Genomic DNA, 18,658 nt, shown 5'->3' with positions numbered 1-18,658 from the left:
GCAAGGATCCCTTAGGTCGTTATATATTCATACGTGCCTTCTTGAACAATGTCCAGTTTGTGTTTTGATTTATTTATAACCCCCCTCTGGCCTCTATGGAAATATTCCATCTTGCTGTTACATTTGCGGCGGGGTACCCGTCAGCCCTGGTTAACCTGGTCTCAGACCCTCTAATGAACCCTCTAATGGACAGATACAACCCCAGGGGAATACCTCTCCACTCACCCTCTGATGCTAGAACTTCTCCCCTTATGCAGTTTTTTTTGGAGGTGGGGTGGATAGATGTTTTTGTTACCCTATGACCAAACAATATTTGTGTCATACATTTGTGTCATACTTTTGAGCACGGGAACCAGTCCAGCAAATTACTGGCCCATATTGTAGGGCAAAATTCCTCTTAATTCTCCAATTCCTAAACTTAGAGCCTCAGACGGATTTCTTCTACTGGGTAACGAGGAACTGGTCCTCAGCTTTTCCTCTTTTTATTCTAACCTTTATACTTCTCAGGTTCCGCTATGACACAAATCAGCTCCACTCCTATCATAACCTTCCCTACTCTCTTGGTAGAGGACTGTGACTTCCTAGAGGCTCCAATTACCCTATAGGAGGTGCAGGAGGCTATCACTGATCTACTGCCAAGAGTATGTCTCTGGGCCCTGACAGCCTTTCGCTGGAGGTTTACCTGAGGTTCTCAGACGTGCTCCTCCCATCCCTTCTTCATATGTACCAATCTGTATTCACTGAGGGGGTACTCCCAGCGTCTTTATATGACGCCACTATAGTTGTAATATTAAAACCAGATAAAGACCCTTTGGATTGCAGCTCTTACAGGCCAATCTCCTTGCTAAATTTAGACAAAATATTGCCCAAAGTTCTTGCAAATCGTGTTATTCTTACCATTATATATAATGACCAAACTGGTTTCATGTAAAATCCACCTCGGATAATATCCGGAGAGTTCAGTCGGCTGTCCAGGTGGGAGTGGCGTTGGGGAATGACTGGGCCTTGGCATCGTTAGACGCTGCAAAGGCATTTGACTCTGTAGAGTGGGGTTATCTCCTTGAAGTCCTTGCCAGGTTTGGATTTGGCCCTCATTTTCAGCGGTGGGTCTCTATCCTCTACAAACATCCCAAGGCTCAGGTCCTTGTGAATGGTATCTGCTCTCTTCCATTCACTTGGGCCGCGGGACGTGGCAGGTCTGCCCTCATTCCTCACTTCTGTTCGCGGTGGCAGTGGAGCCCCTTGCTTTGCGTATTCGGTAAGACCCTGATTACCTTGGAATGTGGCTGGGAGGGAGAGAGGAGCGTACTGGGCTGTATGTTGATGATACGATTTTATATCTATCTAACCCAAAACTAACATTACCCCATGCTATTACATTGAGGTTTGGTTATTTTTCTGGGCTGTTCATTAATTGGACAAAATCGGATATAATGCCGTTGTTAGACAAACCCTGGCCCTCAGTTATGTGTGGACTTCCAGTGGTGACAGAGTTTAAGTATCTAGGGGTGTTTATCAATAGAAACTCCTTGTTGGACTTGGCCACCAATATTCTTTCCCGCTTGCCATATATTAAGAACAAGTTTCGAATATGGGGGACATTGCCTCTCATGGTCTCTGGCCGTATTAACCTTATAAAACTTATCATCCTACCTAAATGACTTTATGCCTTAGAAAATGCCTCTGTTCCAGTGCCTAAGTCTTTTTTTGCCACATTGCACTCCCTTTTATCCCCCTTCATATGGGGTCCCCATAGACCTAAAATTCGCCTTACGACATTGCAACGTCCTAAGTTAGATGCCGGAATATCCCTTCCTGATTTTTACCTTTACTACCCGGCCGGCCAACTCCACTACATTTGTCATTGGCTATTAGACTCCCCGATGTCTGATGCGGCTCAGTCTCTTTCTAGCACCTTAACGACCATGGACTTGTATACTTGTCCATGTGCCATTAAGGTGGTATGGCGTGGGCTCCCGACTCGAGCCCGCATCATACCGGCCGGCCCCCAGCTGATTCCTGAGGACGGCGTTAGTAGCCAACATGCGACGATCGCTGCGGCCGAAGCAGAAACCCCAGTTGCCCGTAGTGATAACAAATAATCGGTAGTAATAGCAAAATGCATATCATCACCTAGAAAAACATCCCAAGAGCCAGCCGAAAGCAGCCAGTCCTTCCAAGCCTTACCATGAGCAGACCAGGTGGCCGGCGCCACCAAGGACGCAATCAGCGGCATCAGTCCCGAGACACCAGCTCCCACATCTCCGGCAGGCAAGGCAAGCCCTCTGGGGCAGCTCCCTGTGCACAGCTCCCGAAACTCCTGAAAATGTAAATGAGATAAGTCAGCCAAAACATTATTAACCCCGGGCACATGACAGGAACGGAACCAAATGTTATGCTCCAAACACCTGAGAACCAAGTGGCGAAGCAAGGCCAAAACTGAGAGAAAGGAGGAGGATAGGCCGTTAATTGATTGTCCGTCCAAAAACAGACCTTCCGATCCTTTAACCTAGGACCCCAGAGCTCGACAGCCACAATGATGGGGAACAATTCCAACAGTGTCATATTATGACATAACCCCTCCTCTCTCCACACCTCAGGCCAAGGCGCAGCACTCCACTCATTACCGAAAAGGGCCCCATAACCTGCAAATGATGCTGCATCAGTAAACAATGCTAGTTCCGAATTACAGACTTCGGGAGCTTGAAAACAAGTGCGGCCGTTGTAGCAGTGCAGAAACTCGCGCCACACCAACAGGTCTGCCCTTAACTGGGAAGTAATACGAATCCTGTGCTGGGATCTCTTGACTCCCTTCGTAGCCAAGGAAAGGCGCCTGGAAAAAACACGGCCCATAGACATGATACGACAAGCAAAGACAAGGAGACCCAAGAGGGACTGCATCTGTTTCAAAGTAATCTTGGAAACCCCACAGAAGCCAGCAATAAGCCCCAACAATTTTTCCAATTTGTCATCAGGAAGCCGAAACACCATGCCCACAGAGTCGATTTCAATCCCCAGGAACGACAGGGTTTGTACGAGGACCCTCCATCTTGTCAGACGAGAGAGGTACACCAAGCCGACTCATGAGGAAACAAAACAAATCCAGGATGAACTTACAGCGTGGAGAATCCCCCGGAGGCGCAAAGAAAAAATCGTCCAGATAATGAATTATGGACGCGCAACCAGTTTCAAATCGCGCTATCCACTCCAAGAACGAACTAAACATCTCGAAGTAGTGGCACGATATGGAACAGCCCATAGGCTGGTAAGAATCATAGTAGTACATACCATCCACACAGTAACCCAGATGATAGCATTCCGGGTGTACCGGGAGGAGTCCAAAATGTCGGATTTCGCCATAAGGGCGCCCCTGCTCGCCCGCCGAACCAACAACATTGCCTTGTCAAAGGATACGTAGGACACAGAAGAGGGATCCTTAGGGATGCCGTCATTCACCGTCTCACCCTTCGGATACGAGAGGTGATGTATCAAGCGAAACATGCCGCACTCCTTTTGGGAATGACCCTCAGGGGGGAAACCCTCAAATTGGAGAAAAGGGGGGGGGGGATCAAAAGGGCCCTGAAAACGACCCAAATTAACTTCCTTACTGACTTTTTCCTGCAGTGCATCAGGGTAAAGGGAAGCGGACTGCAAATTCGAGGCCGGCTGTGAAAAAACAGAGGGAACATATGGAATGAAAAAACCATAGGTAAAACCAAGATACAACTGCTCAGCCTCTGACCTACTGGGGTAAAGCTCTAGCCAGGACAACATCACGGGCACGCTCACCGGCGTCTTTCCTGTCGGCAGGGGAAGGCCCCTTGACCGGCAGTTTCGCCACATGGGGACATCTGACTGCTGCATGAGGGCCCCCGCAGGTGAAACATTCATGTTTGAACCTGCACAGCCCGAAGAACTTACAGTGACGCTCATTGAAGAGCCAGCAAGATCCGGGACAACGTGCGTCCACTGCGCCCTGGGAGGCAGTGGCCCCCGCTGGAAAGGGACATCATTAACCTAAGCCAAACATCAGTAGCCCTGGGATCCCAACCAACCTCAGGCTGCAGAGCTAACCGCCTCCTGAACTCCTCATCATACTTCCACCACGCAGAGCCGCCATGCGACTTGTATGCACCATAGATGGAATGCATGTATATGAAGAGCGCAGAATAGCGCTCAGGGTGCTGCTGACCCATGATACATCCCAGAGCCTGTAACCAATTACCCACCATTTTCCCAATTCGCGGCGAGCGTTCGGTCGATTTTTCCGAAAAGGGTCGGGGTTCTTTTTCTACGATACTCTGGTCAACAGAAATTACGGACCATATATCAATGTATTGATTTGCCCATATCTTTTTCTTAATCTCTTCATCAACATGAGCCCCTAGGGGGCTGATGCCGCAAAAAAAAGGCCTCTTTGTGCATTCCCGCCCGAAGCAGAGAAAGAGCCTGCTTCGCCAAGGAGTAAGGAGAATATCCCGCCCCCTGTGAACCAGGCTCCAACTGCGCCAGTAACGCCCTAAGGGCCGGAACCAATGACCTCTGACCCTCTCCCGTACCCCAAGCCCCAGCAAAGTTGCACTCACCAGAAGATGCAGAGGGTGGAGGAGCCGGTCCAGAAGAAGACTGAGACACCAACGGAACCTGGGGGAGGAGCAGGAATCGATGAGGGAGCCGCAGCCGACAGGCACAGAACCGGCTAAATGTGAGGGCTCCCGTCACCCCCTAGAAGAACACACATGACCCTGCGGGCTCCTGGAGCGGCTGTGTGAGGAAGAAGGGGACCGCCATCTGGAGGACCTGGAAGGCGGGAGCAACTCCTCCACCGACTAGATCCATGGCGGCCATGCCTACAGCTCCTACTGGAACCACTGGTCCTGCTGTGGCGGTGACGGCTGAAATTGCCTAAAGAACCAGAGGACAAGGAGCGCCGCCTCCTGGAAGACTCACCGCGAAGGCCGCTGCAGCCGTCCACCAGAACACACTGCCTGGAAGCGGAGGCTGGGTGGGAGGGATGGACTGCAGGGCATCATGAAAAACAGCTCCCTGGGCCTCATGTGCCTCCAGGGCGGAGGGGGGGGGGGTTGAGTGCTGCGGAAGTTGCTGGCACAGGGTCAGGGGGCACAGACTCCTCTACTGAGGAACTGGACAGAGGAGCCAATTTATTGCCCATATTAAGCTGCGGCAAAACAAGGTGCAGGGAGCAGGCAAGGGGAACCACGGGCACAGGGGAACGCAGGCTGCTACTAACCTCGGTGTAAGAAGGGGGAGGGGCCTTGGCGCTCCCATGCTCCACTGCACCACCCCTTCCACCTGCCCCAGAAGGACACATGGCGGCAGCGCGGCCCCTGCGCCGGGAAATTCTGAGAGGACTGGGGGGCAGACGTTCAGGCGCCCGCGCTTGGGGCGGGGACATAAACACTCGGCGAGAGGGCCGGACGGGAGGGCCCCATCTCCGCCATCATGCGGGCCAGGAACCCGGGTTCCGCCACTGCCTGCTCCCAGAGCACAGATAACAGTTCTTCAGCCATACCAGCCAGGCGCCCATCTCCTGCTGTGACCACAAGGTAAGAGGAAGGAGAGGGGGGAATACGGGGCTTTTATCCCCTAACCCAACCACCCCTTCCTGCCACCAGACCAGTCCCCCTTTATCCCCTAAAACCCCTACTAATAAAACCTATGGGGGGGAAGGATAGAAAAGGGAAATTAGCTACCCCTCTCCTACATTCGCCCAGGCCATGCCCCATGGCCCTATACGGACCGGGGGCACCCATTTCCTTTGGCTTATAAAATTAATGCTTGGTCCAAGCTGAGCACAGACATGAACAAAGTCCAGTAAGTGAGGATGGGCTAGCACTCCTCTGTACTTTCTACTGTCTGACAGGAGAGAGTACAGAGGAGTCCTATCAGACAGGAGAGAGCACAGAGAAGTACCATCAGACAGGAGAGAGCACAGGCGAGTACTATCAGACAGGAGAGTGCACAGAGGAATCCTATCAGATAGGAGAGAGCACAGAGGAGGGCTATCAGACAGGCGAGAGCACAGAGGAGTCCTATGAGACAGGATAGAACACAAAGGAATACTATCAGACAGGGAGAGCACAGAGGAGTGTAAGCACACCCTCACTTACTGGACTTTGTCCATACATGTGCTTCAGCTTTTATAAGCCATGATTTTATAAGCCCAAATTTCTATAAAAAGGAAATAAAAATGTGTTTATGAATTACAGGGTGGGCCATTTATATGGATACACCTTAATAAAATGGGAATGGTTGGTGATATTAACTTCCTGTTTGTGTCACATTAGTATATGTGAGGGGGGAAACTTTTCAAGATGGGTGGGGACCATGGCGGCCATTATGAAGTCGGCCATTTTGAATCCAACTTTTGTTTTTTCAATAGGAAGAGGGTCATGTGACACATCAAACTTATTGAGAATTTCACAAGAGAAACAATGATGTGCTTGGTTTTAACGTAACTTTTATTCTTTCATGAGTTATTTACAAGTTTCTGACCACTTATAAAATGTGTTCAATGTGCTGCCCATTGTGTTGGATTGTCAATGCAACCCTCTTCTCCCACTCTTCACACACTGATAGCAACACCGCAGGAGAAATGCTAGCACAGGCTTCCAGTATCCAGAGTTTTGGGTGCTGCACATCTCGTATCTTCACAGCATAGACAGTTGCCTTCAGATGACCCCAAAAATAAAAGTCAACTAGCCCACGATGACCAATCCACTTTCCAGGAAACTGTTCATCCAGGAATGCTCGAACCTGACACCGGTGCATCACCACATTATGGGTGTCAGGTCCTAGATGAACAGTTTCCTGGAAAGTGGATTGGTCGTCGTAGGCCAGTTGAATGGCCCCCAAGGTCTCCGGATCTGACCCCCTTAGACTTTTATCTTTGGGGTCATCTGAAGGCAATTGTCTATGCTGTGAAGATACGAGATGTGCAACACCTGAAACTACGGATACTGGAAGCCTGTGCTAGCATTTCTCCTGCGGTGTTGCTATCAGTGTGTGAAGAGTGGGAGAAGAGGGTTGCATTGACAATCCAACACAATGGGCAGCACATTGAACACATTTTATAAGTGGTCAGAAACTTGTAAATAACTCATGAAAGAATAAAGTTACATTAAAACCAAGCACATCATTGTTTTTCTTGTGAAATTCCCAATAAGTTTGCTGTGAGGGTGTGACCCTCCAAATGGCCGCCATGGTCACCACCCATCTTGAAAAGTTTCCCCCCTCACATTTACTAATGTGCCACAAACAGGAAGTTAATATCACCAACCATTCCCATTTTATTAAGGTGTATCCATATAAATGGCCCACCCTGTATACTAGAAAGGTTAATGTTTTGCTAATATGTACAACATATCAAAAGTTGTTGAATCTGACAGTGCTCATTTAAACTAGACGTGGTTCTAAACTACATATCTGAGGTTCTAAAAATCATAAAGGAAATAAAGATTGCAGTCTGAAATGTAGTGTCTTTTTTTTCTCTATATTTCCTAACATACAATTAAATATTTTTCAAAGGTGTTCATAACATGGTGTCAAGGTATCCACTAACCTACATGAAAATATTTGTCACAGATGTCTATAACTAGAGATGAGCGAACTTGCAGTAAATTCGATTCGTCACAAACTTCTCGGCTCGGCAGTTGATGGCTTTTCCTGCATAAATTAGTTCAGCTTTCAGGTGCTCCCGTGGGCTGGAAAAGGTGGATACAGTCCTAGGAGACTCTTTCCTAGGAATGTATCCACCTTTTCCAGCCCACCGGAGCACCTGAAAGCTGAACTAATTTATGCAGGATAAGTCATCAACTGCCGAGCCGAGAAGTTCGTGACAAATCGAATTTACTGTAAGTTCGCTCATCTCTATCTATAACCATTTTAGTGAAATATCCCAGTCATATTCAGATAAGCTCATTATAGGTATTTTCTACTGAAAATTATTTTCTATGTGTTATTATTTTGCTTTATTTTTTTATGTTGTAGTTAAAGAGAGCTTTCTATTAGCGCATGTCTGCTAGTCAGGAAATACTGTTATGGTCTGAAGAATGCATACAAGTATATGAAATGCAACTATTGCATGTAAGAGATCCATATAATTGAAAATCTGGCATGCTGTACAAATGCCAATATTTAAAAACTGATTATATAATTGACACTTTTATATTGTTCACAGTGCCAGTATCGGCAGGACCCTGTGGCATTACTCAATCTTTTCTGTCAGAAAAATAAATGGCTACCTGAATTTGAGGATAGTGGGCGGAGTGGACCATCTCATAATCTGCAGTAAGTAAATTGATGCTAATTATTTAATGGGAAAACTAGGACCTCTTTGGTGATGCTGGTCTTCCTGATGTGTTCTGTAAACTGGAATTTCAGCTCTAGAGAAATATGTATGTTTTGCAAAGTGTGCAGAAATCCTGACTTCTTACCAACATGCATCACACAGGTGATTTACACCAAACCTATTCAGAGATTAATACAGAAAAAAGGGTTGTGGGAACTCAACATGGATCAAGAAAATATCCCAACCGAGGATACTGTGTTACACACTACCCTATGTGTCAAATAATTATACCTAAAACAACAATACTATACAGTCCTACTAGGTTGACAATGGAAAAGGAATAAAGGAAAGGATATACAGTAGAATAAGTCAGATGTGGTCTAAAATTATTTATTGGTTAATAATTATGCTACAGTGTCCTCTGCAGGGCCCTTGCATTGGACATAACAGACAATTTAAATAAAAGCAATAAATATGGCATTAATAAAAAAAATCGTGAACTTGATTAAATAGCAAACAACTAGTTCATGTTCCCCAAAAGGTAAGCAATTACTTATAGTATTAGCAATGTCTCTTTGATGGGTCACGCTGTAGATACACACTTTTGTATCTCGCTGTAGTGTGATTATATTAAAGTCAATATGCAGCGCTGCAGGTACACTCTTTTTGTCCCACACTATAGTGTGATTGCGCTATAAGTTAAAGGGTACCTCTCATCAAAAAAACTTTTGATATATTATAGATTTATGTATGCAGAATAACTTCACAATTGCATGTTATAAAAAAAATATGCTTCTTTCTATTTAATTTTCCACTTTGAAGAAATGACCACTAGGGGTCTCCCTACCACTCCTGGCAGCAAGCATTTCAGACTCATGCTGGAGTCCTAAACACTACGAGCTGCCAGTCTGCTTTGTTCACAAAGGAGAACACTCAGAGCTGCCAGCCTGCTTTGTTCACAGCCTGTTTGGCTGTGAACAAAGCATACTGGCAGCTCTGAGTGTTTAGGACTCCAGCATGAGTCAGAAATGCTTGCTGACAGGACTGATCGGGAAAAATACAATAGAAAGAAGCATATTTTTCATTAACATGCTATTGGAAAGTTATTCAACATTCATTAATCTAAAATATATCAAAAGTTTATTTCATGAGAGGTACCCTTTAATAGGTTTATATTAAGTAACAGAGTTTACTAGAGATGTCGTGACCATGTGTCCGATGGTCCGTCTCTGATGTTGATGGCTCGGGTGGCGCTGAGCCTTTAAGTCTATTGCTGAGAACAACTGGTATTTAGCAGGGTAAGTGCGCTCTGCAGCACTGTAGCCCCCCTGTTTGCAGCCCACTCTGCCCTGGCGGCACAGGGCTAGTTTGAATGTAAGTCACGAGTGGGGTGGCGATTGGTACCAAGTACCTCTTACCCGTGGTGTCAGTGAAGGATGCTCCTTCTTTCAATCTGGAGGATTGATGTCCCGGATGAGTCTCACGTTGTTACTCAGCAAAGTAAGTGAGGTTCCGAGGAGCGTGGGATGATGTTCACCAAAGTTTACAGTGTAGTAAGGGTGAAGAGTGATTCAAGCTTGCCTGTATTAGAGTGTTTGCAATGATAGGGTGGCCGGCTAGACGCGTTTCGGGGAGCCAGGTCCCCTTTTTTAATAGCTGATCGCTCCAGTAGTATGAATGAAATTAAAACAATGGCATTATATAACCCCTGCATCAATTTGTTTGCCAGGTAACAGGTGTAACCTGGACTGGATCTGGATGGGGTATGTATTTCCACTGGGAATATATAAGACCAAATAGTGTCAATAGATGGGAAGGAGAAAAAAGAAAAGGAAAATATAAGAATGGAGAATAGGTTCTAAGACTTATAAGATTATATATATTAAGAAATTACATATTAAAAAATTACAGATTCAAATATTCAGTCATGCAATGGGAGAATCGTTATATAACGACAGATATAGACAGAAATATGAAACATAACATATAGCTCTTTGTATCAATATGTGAAATTAGTATCAATGGATAAATAGGAAGTATAAGAATTAAGAATAGGTTACAAACTCAAAAATGTAATTAGATATAAATATTAAATATAAATGTAAAGAAAAAGACCTTACAATATGTACTAGATAAATTACTATATGTTAACAAGGTATAGTGCGATATGACTGATAATTAAAAAAATATATATACATAAAAAAAAAAAATAATATATATATATAAATATAAAAATATTTTAGATGTAAAAAATTAAAATATGGGAAGGAGTGCAGAAAGGGGATTGGCTAGAAACTACAGATGGAATTGTCATGAGGACTAGGTCACAGGGTCCGTTCAGGCATTGAGTACGCGACCAGGCTCAGAGTGTTCTGAGCCTGGTCGCGTACTTCCTATTTATCCATTGATACTATTTCACATATTGATACAAAGAGCTATATCTTATGTGTCATATTTCTGTCTATTATAGAACGATTCTTTCATTGCATGACTAAATATTTTAATCTATAATTTTTTAATATGTAATTTTTTTATATATATAATCTTATAAATCTTAGAACCTATTCTCCATTATTATATTTTCCTTTTCTATTTTCTCTTTCCCATCTATTGACACTATTTGGTCTTATATATTCCCAGTGGAAATACATACCCCATCCAGATCCAGTCCAGGTTACACCTGTTACCTGGCAAACAAATTGATGCAGGGGTTATATAATGCCATTGTTTTCATTTCATTCATACTACTGGAGCGATCAGCTATTAAAAAGGGGACCTGGCTCCCCGAAACGCGTCTAGCCGGCCACCCTATCATTGCAAACACTCTAATACAGGCAAGCTTGAATCACTATTCACCCTTACTACACAGTAAACTTTGGTGAACATCATCCCACGCTCCTCGGAACCTCACTTACTTTGCTGAGTAGCAACGTGAGACTCATCCGGGACATCAATCCTCCAGATTGAAATCCTCCAGATTTTCCGAGCATTTCATTCATACTACTGGAGCCATCAGCTATTGAAAAAGGGGACCTGGCTCCCCAAAACGCGTCTAGCCGGCCACCCTATCATCGCAAACACCCCAATACAAGCAAGCTTGAATCACTATTCACCCTTACTACACTGTAAACTATGGAGAACATCATTCATCCTGCGGAGCGCACGCTCCTCGGAACCTCACTTACTTTGCTGAGACTCATCCGGGACATCGGTCCTCCAGATTGAAAGAAGGAGCACCTTTCACTGGCACCATGGGTAAGAGGTACTTGGTACCAATCCCCACCCCACTCATGACTTAACATTCAAACTAGCCCTGTGCCGCCAGGGCAGAGTGGGCTGCAAACAGGGGGGCTACAGCGCTGCAGAGCGCACTTACCCTGCTAAATACCAGTTGTTCTCAGCAATAGACTTAAAGGCTCAGCGCCACCCGAGCCATCAACATCAGAGACGGACCATCGGACACATGGTCACGACATCTCTAGTAAACTCTGTTACTTAATATAAACCTATTAAAGGGTACCTCTCATGAAATAAACTTTTGATATATTTTAGATTAATGAATGTTGAATAACTTTCCAATAGCATGTTAATGAAAAATATGCTTCTTTCTATTGTATTTTTCCCGATCAGTCCTGTCAGCAAGCATTTCTGACTCATGCTGGAGTCCTAAACACTCAGAGCTGCCAGTATGCTTTGTTCACAGCCAAACAGGCTGTGAACAAAGCAGGCTGGCAGCTCTGAGTGTTCTCCTTTGTGAACAAAGCAGACTGGCAGCTCGTAGTGTTTAGGACTCCAGCATGAGTCTGAAATGCTTGCTGCCAGGAGTGGTAGGGAGTGACTTAACATTCAAACTAGCCCTGTGCCGCCAGGGCAGAGTGGGCTGCAAACAGGGGGGCTACAGCGCTGCAGAGCGCACTTACCCTGCTATATACCAGTTGTTCCCAGCAATAGACTTACGGCTCAGCGCCTCCCGAGCCATCAACATCAGAGACGGACCATCAGACACACGGTCACGACATCTCTAGTAAACTCTGCTACTTAATATAAACCTATTAACTTATAGCGCAATCACACTATAGTGTGGGACAAAAAGAGTGCACCTGCAGCGCTGCATATTGACTTTAATATAATTACACTACAGCGAGATACAAGAGTGTGTATCTACAGCGTGACCCATCAAAGAGACATTGCTAATACTATAAGTAATTGCTTACCTTTTTGGGGAACATGAACTAGTTGTTTGCTATTTACCGTATTTTTCGTCCTATAGGACGCACCGGTGTATAAGACGCACCCAATTTTTAGGGGCAAAATTTAAAAAAATAAAAATTTTGAACCCAATAGTGGTCTTCAACCTGCGGACCTCCAGATGTTGCAAAACTACAACTCCCAGCATGCCCGGACAGCCGTTGGCTGTCCGGGCATGCTGGGAGTTGTAGTTTTGCAACATCTGGAGGTCCGCAGATTGAAGACCACTGCAGGAGATGGTAATACTCACGTGTCCCCGCCGCTCCGGACCCGTCACCGCTGCCCTAGAAGTCGCTCCATCGCTGTCGCCGTGTCCCCGTCGCTCCGGAACGTCTCTGCTGCCGGCCGGGTATTCGCGCTCTCCGTCGCCGCCGTCACGTCGTAACGCACGCCGACGCACGTACGCGACGTGATGACGAGGAAGGAGAGCGCCGGCCATACAGGGGATCCCTGAACGGAGAAGACACCGAGGAGGCAGGTAAGGTCCCCCCCCCGGTGTCCTGTAAGCACTAACCCGGCTATTCAGTCGGGCTGTTCGGGACCGCCACGGTGAAATCGCGGCGGTCCCGAACAGCCCGACTGAACAGCCGGGTTAGTGTTACTTTCCCTTCAGACGCGGCGGTCAGCTTTGATCGCCGCGTCTGAAGGGTTAATACAGGGCATCACCGCGATCGGTGATGTCCTGTATTAGCCGCGGGTCCCGGCCGTTGATGGCCGCAGGGACCGCCGCGATAGGGGTGTATTCGCCGTATAAGACGCACCAACTTTTCCCCCCCAGTTTTGGGGAAGAAAAAGTGCGTCTTATACGGCGAAAAATACGGTAATCAAGTTCACGATTTTTTATTAATGCCATATTTATTGCTTTTATTTAAATTGTCTGTTATGTCCTATACAAGGGCCCTGCAGAGGACACTGTAGCATAATTATTAACCAATAAATAATTTTAGAGCACATCTGACTTATTCTACTGTATATCTTATTCTATTGCATATTTCCTTTGTTCCTTTTCTATTCTCAACCTAGTAGGACTGTATAGTATTGTTGTTTTAGGTATAATTATTTGACACATAGGGTAGTGCAGTGGTGGGCAACCTTTTTTTTTCAACTGAGCCAAATCTCGCCAAAACCACGATTGAAATTTATTTTGAGAGCCACATTTTTCAAACCGAAAATACATAGGATGGTACACTGTTTTTATTGAGGGGCTCATGACAGGGGGCATTATAAGTGAGGGGCACATGTCAGGGGGGCATTATATATAAGGGGCACATGACAGGGGGGGGGGGGGGGGGGTCTTGTCATGTGCCCCCACATATAATGTCCCCTGACATGTTCCCCTCACATATAATGCCCCCCTGACATGTGCCCCTTATATATAATACCCCATGTCCTGTGCCCCTCACAATATAATGCCCCCCCTGACATGTGCCCCTCACTTATAATGCCCCGTCATGTGCCCCCACATATTATGCCCCCTGACATGTGCCCCTCAAATATAATGCCCCCTGACATGTGCCCATTACATATACCGTATATGCAGGCGTATAAGACGACTCCCAACTTTCACAGTTAAAATATAGAGTTTGGGATATACTCGCAGTATAAAACTACCCCTGCTATGGTGATGTACGGTACCTTGTAGTTCCCCCCCCCCATTAGGTAGGCAGTATAGTTCCCCCCCCCCCCCCACATTAGGTAGGCAGCATGTTCCCCCACAATAGTAGGCAGCTCCCACACATTAGGTCAGCGGTTCCCCCACAATAGTAGACAGCTCCCCCACATTAGGTCAGCAGTTCTCCCACATTAGGTCAGCAGCTCCCCCACATTAGGTCAGCAGTTCCCCCACAATAGTAGACAGCTCCCCCACATTAGTTCAGCAGTTCCCCCACATTAGGTCAGCAGCTCCCCCACATTAGGTCAGCATCTCCCCCACATTATGTCAGCAGCTCCCCCACAATAGTAGGCAGCTCCCCCACAATAGTTGGCAGCTTCCCCCCCACCACAATATTAGGAAGTTCCCCCACAATAGTAGGCAGCTCCCCCCCCCACAATAGTAGGCAGCTCCCCCCCACAATAGTTGGCAGTATAGTTCCCCCACAATGGTAGGCAGCTCCCTCCCACAATAGTTGGCAGCATAGTTCCCCCACAATGGTAGGCAGCTCCCCCCCCCCACAATAGTTGGCAGTATAGTTCCCCCACAATGGTAGGCAGCTCCCCCCCCCCACAATAGTTGGCAGTATAGTTCCCCCACAATGGTAGGCCGCTCCCCCCACAATAGTTGGCAGTATAGTCCCCCCACAATGATAGGCAGCTCCCCCCTCAGACATACAGCTTCTAGCCATATACAGTGTATGGCTGGAGGCTGTATGTCTGTATACTGCCCCCCACAGTGTTCCGGTCACCGCTCCTCCGGCCCGGGTCACCATCTACTACTATGGCCTATGGACCATAACAGTAGGTGCCGAGACCGGACGAGCGGTGACCGGAACACTGAAGATGACGTGCCGCCGGTAACTTACCAGGCTCCGGCCGGCGCGCGTCTTCCTCCGGTCCTCCTGGTACTCCTGCGCCTCTATGGTTGTACGCATGGGACGTCACTGACGTCTCGTGCGTACAACCATAGAGAGGCGGAGGATCGCAGGAAGACCGAAGGAGGACGTGCGCCAGCCGGGGAATGGTAAGTGACCGGCGGACATCCTTATGTCCCGAAAAGATTTTTCGGGACACAGGGATGTCCGGCATAGGAAAACCTATGATTATCTGCCCGGGCCAGCTCCCGTGTGCGGCTGCAGGCGGGGGCCGGCCAGAGCAGGTAAAAACTAATACTGTATACTAAAAACCAGGGGGCCTCCAGCTGTTGTGAAACAACTACCAGGATGCCCGGACAGCCTTTGCCAGTCCGGGCATGCTGGGAGTTGTAGTTTCACAACAGCTGGAGGCACCCTGGTTTTTAGTATACAGCAGTGGTCTGCACTATGCGGCCGCTGCTGCTCTGCATACAAGGGCCTGATACTAGTATCAGGCCCTTGTATGTTACCAGTGTGCATGGGCGGCCACCGCGGCCCTACCGCACTGCAAGAGCCGCATTAAAGTGTGTCAAGAGCCGCATGTGGCTCGCGAGCCGCAGCTTGCCGACCACTGGGGTAGTGTGTAACACAGTATCCTCGGTTGGGATATTTTCTTGATCCATGTTGAGTTCCCACAACCCTTTTTTCTGTATTAATCTCTGAATAGGTTTGGTGTAAATCACCTGTGTGATGTGTGATGTCATGTTGGTAAGAAGTCAGGATTTCTGCACACTTTGCAAAAAATATATATTTCTCTAGAGCTGAAACTCCAGTATACAGAACACAGGAAGACCAGCATCACCAAAGAGGTCCTAGTTGTTGTTTTAGGTACACTTTGTAATTCATTGTAAATAACTTGATTCAAATAACTGTGAAAGGCAGCTGTATCATTGTATTGCTCATTTGCTGACGTAAAATGCAAGAAAGGCATTTTTTTTTGCCATTTTTTCCACTACAATTATAAGTGCTGAAGTTTTTCCTGACATGATGATGATAATAAATAATAATACATCCTATAGCTACTGGGGGGGGGGGGGGGGGGGATAAATAAAAACAGGACTAATACTTACTTTAGACTGAACATTCTACAAATGTATTTAAAATCTATTTAAAAATTTGGTGCATCTTTAGATTGTCCAGTTATAATTTGAATCATCTTTAGTTTTGCTTAGATTATGGTGCACTTGTTTGCACAATTTTGGTGCATTTAAGCCCCGTCCCCTTTTATGCAAACCACTCCAATTTTTCCTAAGCACCACCCACATCAGACAAAACTCTAGTTCTCTCATCTGTATCTTTAACATCTTAGAGTAAATAATATTTTTTTTCATATTCTAACAACGTGAATATACAGGATGTCATGCAAAGTAAAGATTGGAACAAGATACTTTCCAGAAAGTAGTATGAGAAAAACAAAGAAACAGGCAAAAAAAGAGGCTGCATTTCTTGCACTGAAAGAGCTCAAAGGAGAGTTTCCTCAGGATATTCCGGTAAGATGGGCTTCTTTATATTGGTTGAGCCCTACAAGGCCAAAGCATTTCCAACAGCACAGATGTTTGTTTGATCTGTTGACAGATTTTCCACCTGGTAAACTTGCCTCAATGCAAAGTATATTTATAGGAGACTTTTCTGTTTATATGAAAATGGCTACAAAAAAGGATGAAATTGCAAAAAAGTCTCATGTAGATATTACCCCCATATAACTTAGATTTTTTACACACAAGCCAACTACTCCTACTGGTCATTGCAAGTTTATCCAAATTCCCATTGGTAATCTTGTCACTTACAAACACCAATGAAAAGAACAAGGGACCCCTTCTGATCTCCAGAAGAGGGCCCTGGCTCTACAACAGTGGCGTTGCTATGGAGAACATTTTCTTTTAAATCAACTGGTGCCAGAAAGTTAAACAGATTTGTAAACTACTTCTATTTTAATCCTTTCAGTACTTATCAGCTGTTATATGCTCCATAGGAAGTTCTTTTCTTTATGAATTTCCTTTCTGTCTGACCACAGTGCTCTCTGCTGACACCTCTGTCCATGTCCGGACAGTCCAGAGAATGAGAGGTTTGCTATGGGGATTTGCTCCTATGGACAGCTCCTAAAATGTACAGAGGTGTCAGCAGAGAGCACTGTGGTCAGATAGAAAGTAAATTAAAAAAGAAAAGAACTTCCCGTGGAGCATACAGCAGCTGATAAGTACTGGAAGGATTAAGATTTTAAACAGAAGTAATTTACAAATCTGTTTAAAGAGGTATTCCAGGATTTTTTTTTATTTTTTATTTGACTATGCTACAGGAGCTGTAAAGTTAGTGTAGTTCATAATATAGTGTCTGTACCTGTGTGTGACGGTTTTCTCACAATTCTTATGTTATTTTCACCCCAATATTTATTATATTATTTATATTATAATATTAAACAGTTTACAAAATGACTGTTGTCTCACTAGTCAGCTGATGACAGGGAGCCTGTCTGCTTCAATGGGTGGAGCGATCGCTTGGTGGGAGAGAAATCAATCTGCAACTAATGCAACAGCTCTAGGCACCATGATTGTAAACCACAGATTTTTTTTAATGGATGCAGCTCATTTATGTTTCAATGGATGGGGTGGCTGATGTGTCGGAGGGAGGAAAACGGAATTATGGGATTTGTAGGCAAAATAGAAAAACTCAAACGGGAAATACCAGTTCACAAAAAGCTAGCCACAATGTTATGGTGGACTCACAACATAGCCATTTAGCCCCAAGACAAGTGCAGATCCTTCCTAAGCATGTCCATTACTGTCTGACAGGTACGTACTAAAATCACCTTATGGTGGATAATCCCTTTAACTTTCTGGCACCAGTTGATTAAAAGAAAATGTTTTCCAGTAGAGTACCCCTTTAAGCAGCGGTAAGGTAATGCGCGAAGTTGTAGTTTCACTCATCATAACTGTAGAACTTACAAGTGACTACAGCTCTGATAGGACATAACGAGGAGAATATACAATAATATCAGTGACTGTAGGTGACGTCTTCTCTATAGTCTTTCCTCATCTAATTCAGATGGAACATACCACCATGACTTCTTCCAGCTAAATCTTCTCTCTGCAGAATGTGATGCCCAGATGGCATTGGCTCCTCACTATGTCAGCGGATTCTGATCCTCTATATGAAAACAATTATAATTATAAACCTGTCCGACACTGTATCCTCTAAATATAACACTACTATACACTGCACTCATTGAATATAAACCTTCTACACACCGTACCCTCTGAATATAAATCTGCCACATACTGTACCCTCTGAATATAAATCTGCCACATACTGTACCCTCTAAATATAATACTGTCACACACCGTACCCACTGAATATAATACTACCACACACTGTACCCACTGAATATAATGCTATGACACACTGTACCCTCTGAATATACTACCACACACTGTACCCACTGATATTATGACACACTGTACCCTCTGAATATAATACTACCACACACTGTACCCTCCGAATACTACCATACACTGTACATTCTGAATACAATACT

The 18,658-nt window shown here is 45.5% G+C and overlaps 1 protein-coding gene and 1 long non-coding RNA gene across 3 annotated transcripts in view; one reads left to right on the top strand and one right to left on the bottom strand.

Annotated features, from left to right (window-relative positions):
- Positions 1 to 18,658, bottom strand: part of LOC130362628 (uncharacterized) — a 101,879-nt gene that overhangs the window by 26,167 nt on the left and 57,054 nt on the right. The window lies entirely within an intron of this gene.
- LOC130362626 (interferon-induced, double-stranded RNA-activated protein kinase-like) overlaps positions 1 to 18,658 on the top strand; it is a 97,931-nt gene that overhangs the window by 32,166 nt on the left and 47,107 nt on the right. For both annotated transcript variants that reach the window (XM_056567426.1, XM_056567427.1), the window contains exons 9-10: positions 8,201 to 8,310; positions 16,481 to 16,616. In XM_056567426.1, coding sequence (XP_056423401.1) covers positions 8,201 to 8,310; positions 16,481 to 16,616 — 246 coding nt within the window. The remainder of the gene's footprint in view (positions 1 to 8,200; positions 8,311 to 16,480; positions 16,617 to 18,658) is intronic.

The sequence above is a fragment of the Hyla sarda genome, chromosome 3, assembly GCF_029499605.1.
Source record: "Hyla sarda isolate aHylSar1 chromosome 3, aHylSar1.hap1, whole genome shotgun sequence".
In the NCBI taxonomy this organism is placed as follows: Eukaryota; Metazoa; Chordata; class Amphibia; order Anura; family Hylidae; genus Hyla; species Hyla sarda.
Note: the sequence above shows the minus strand (reverse complement) of the source record. Positions and strands in the feature narration are given on the sequence as shown.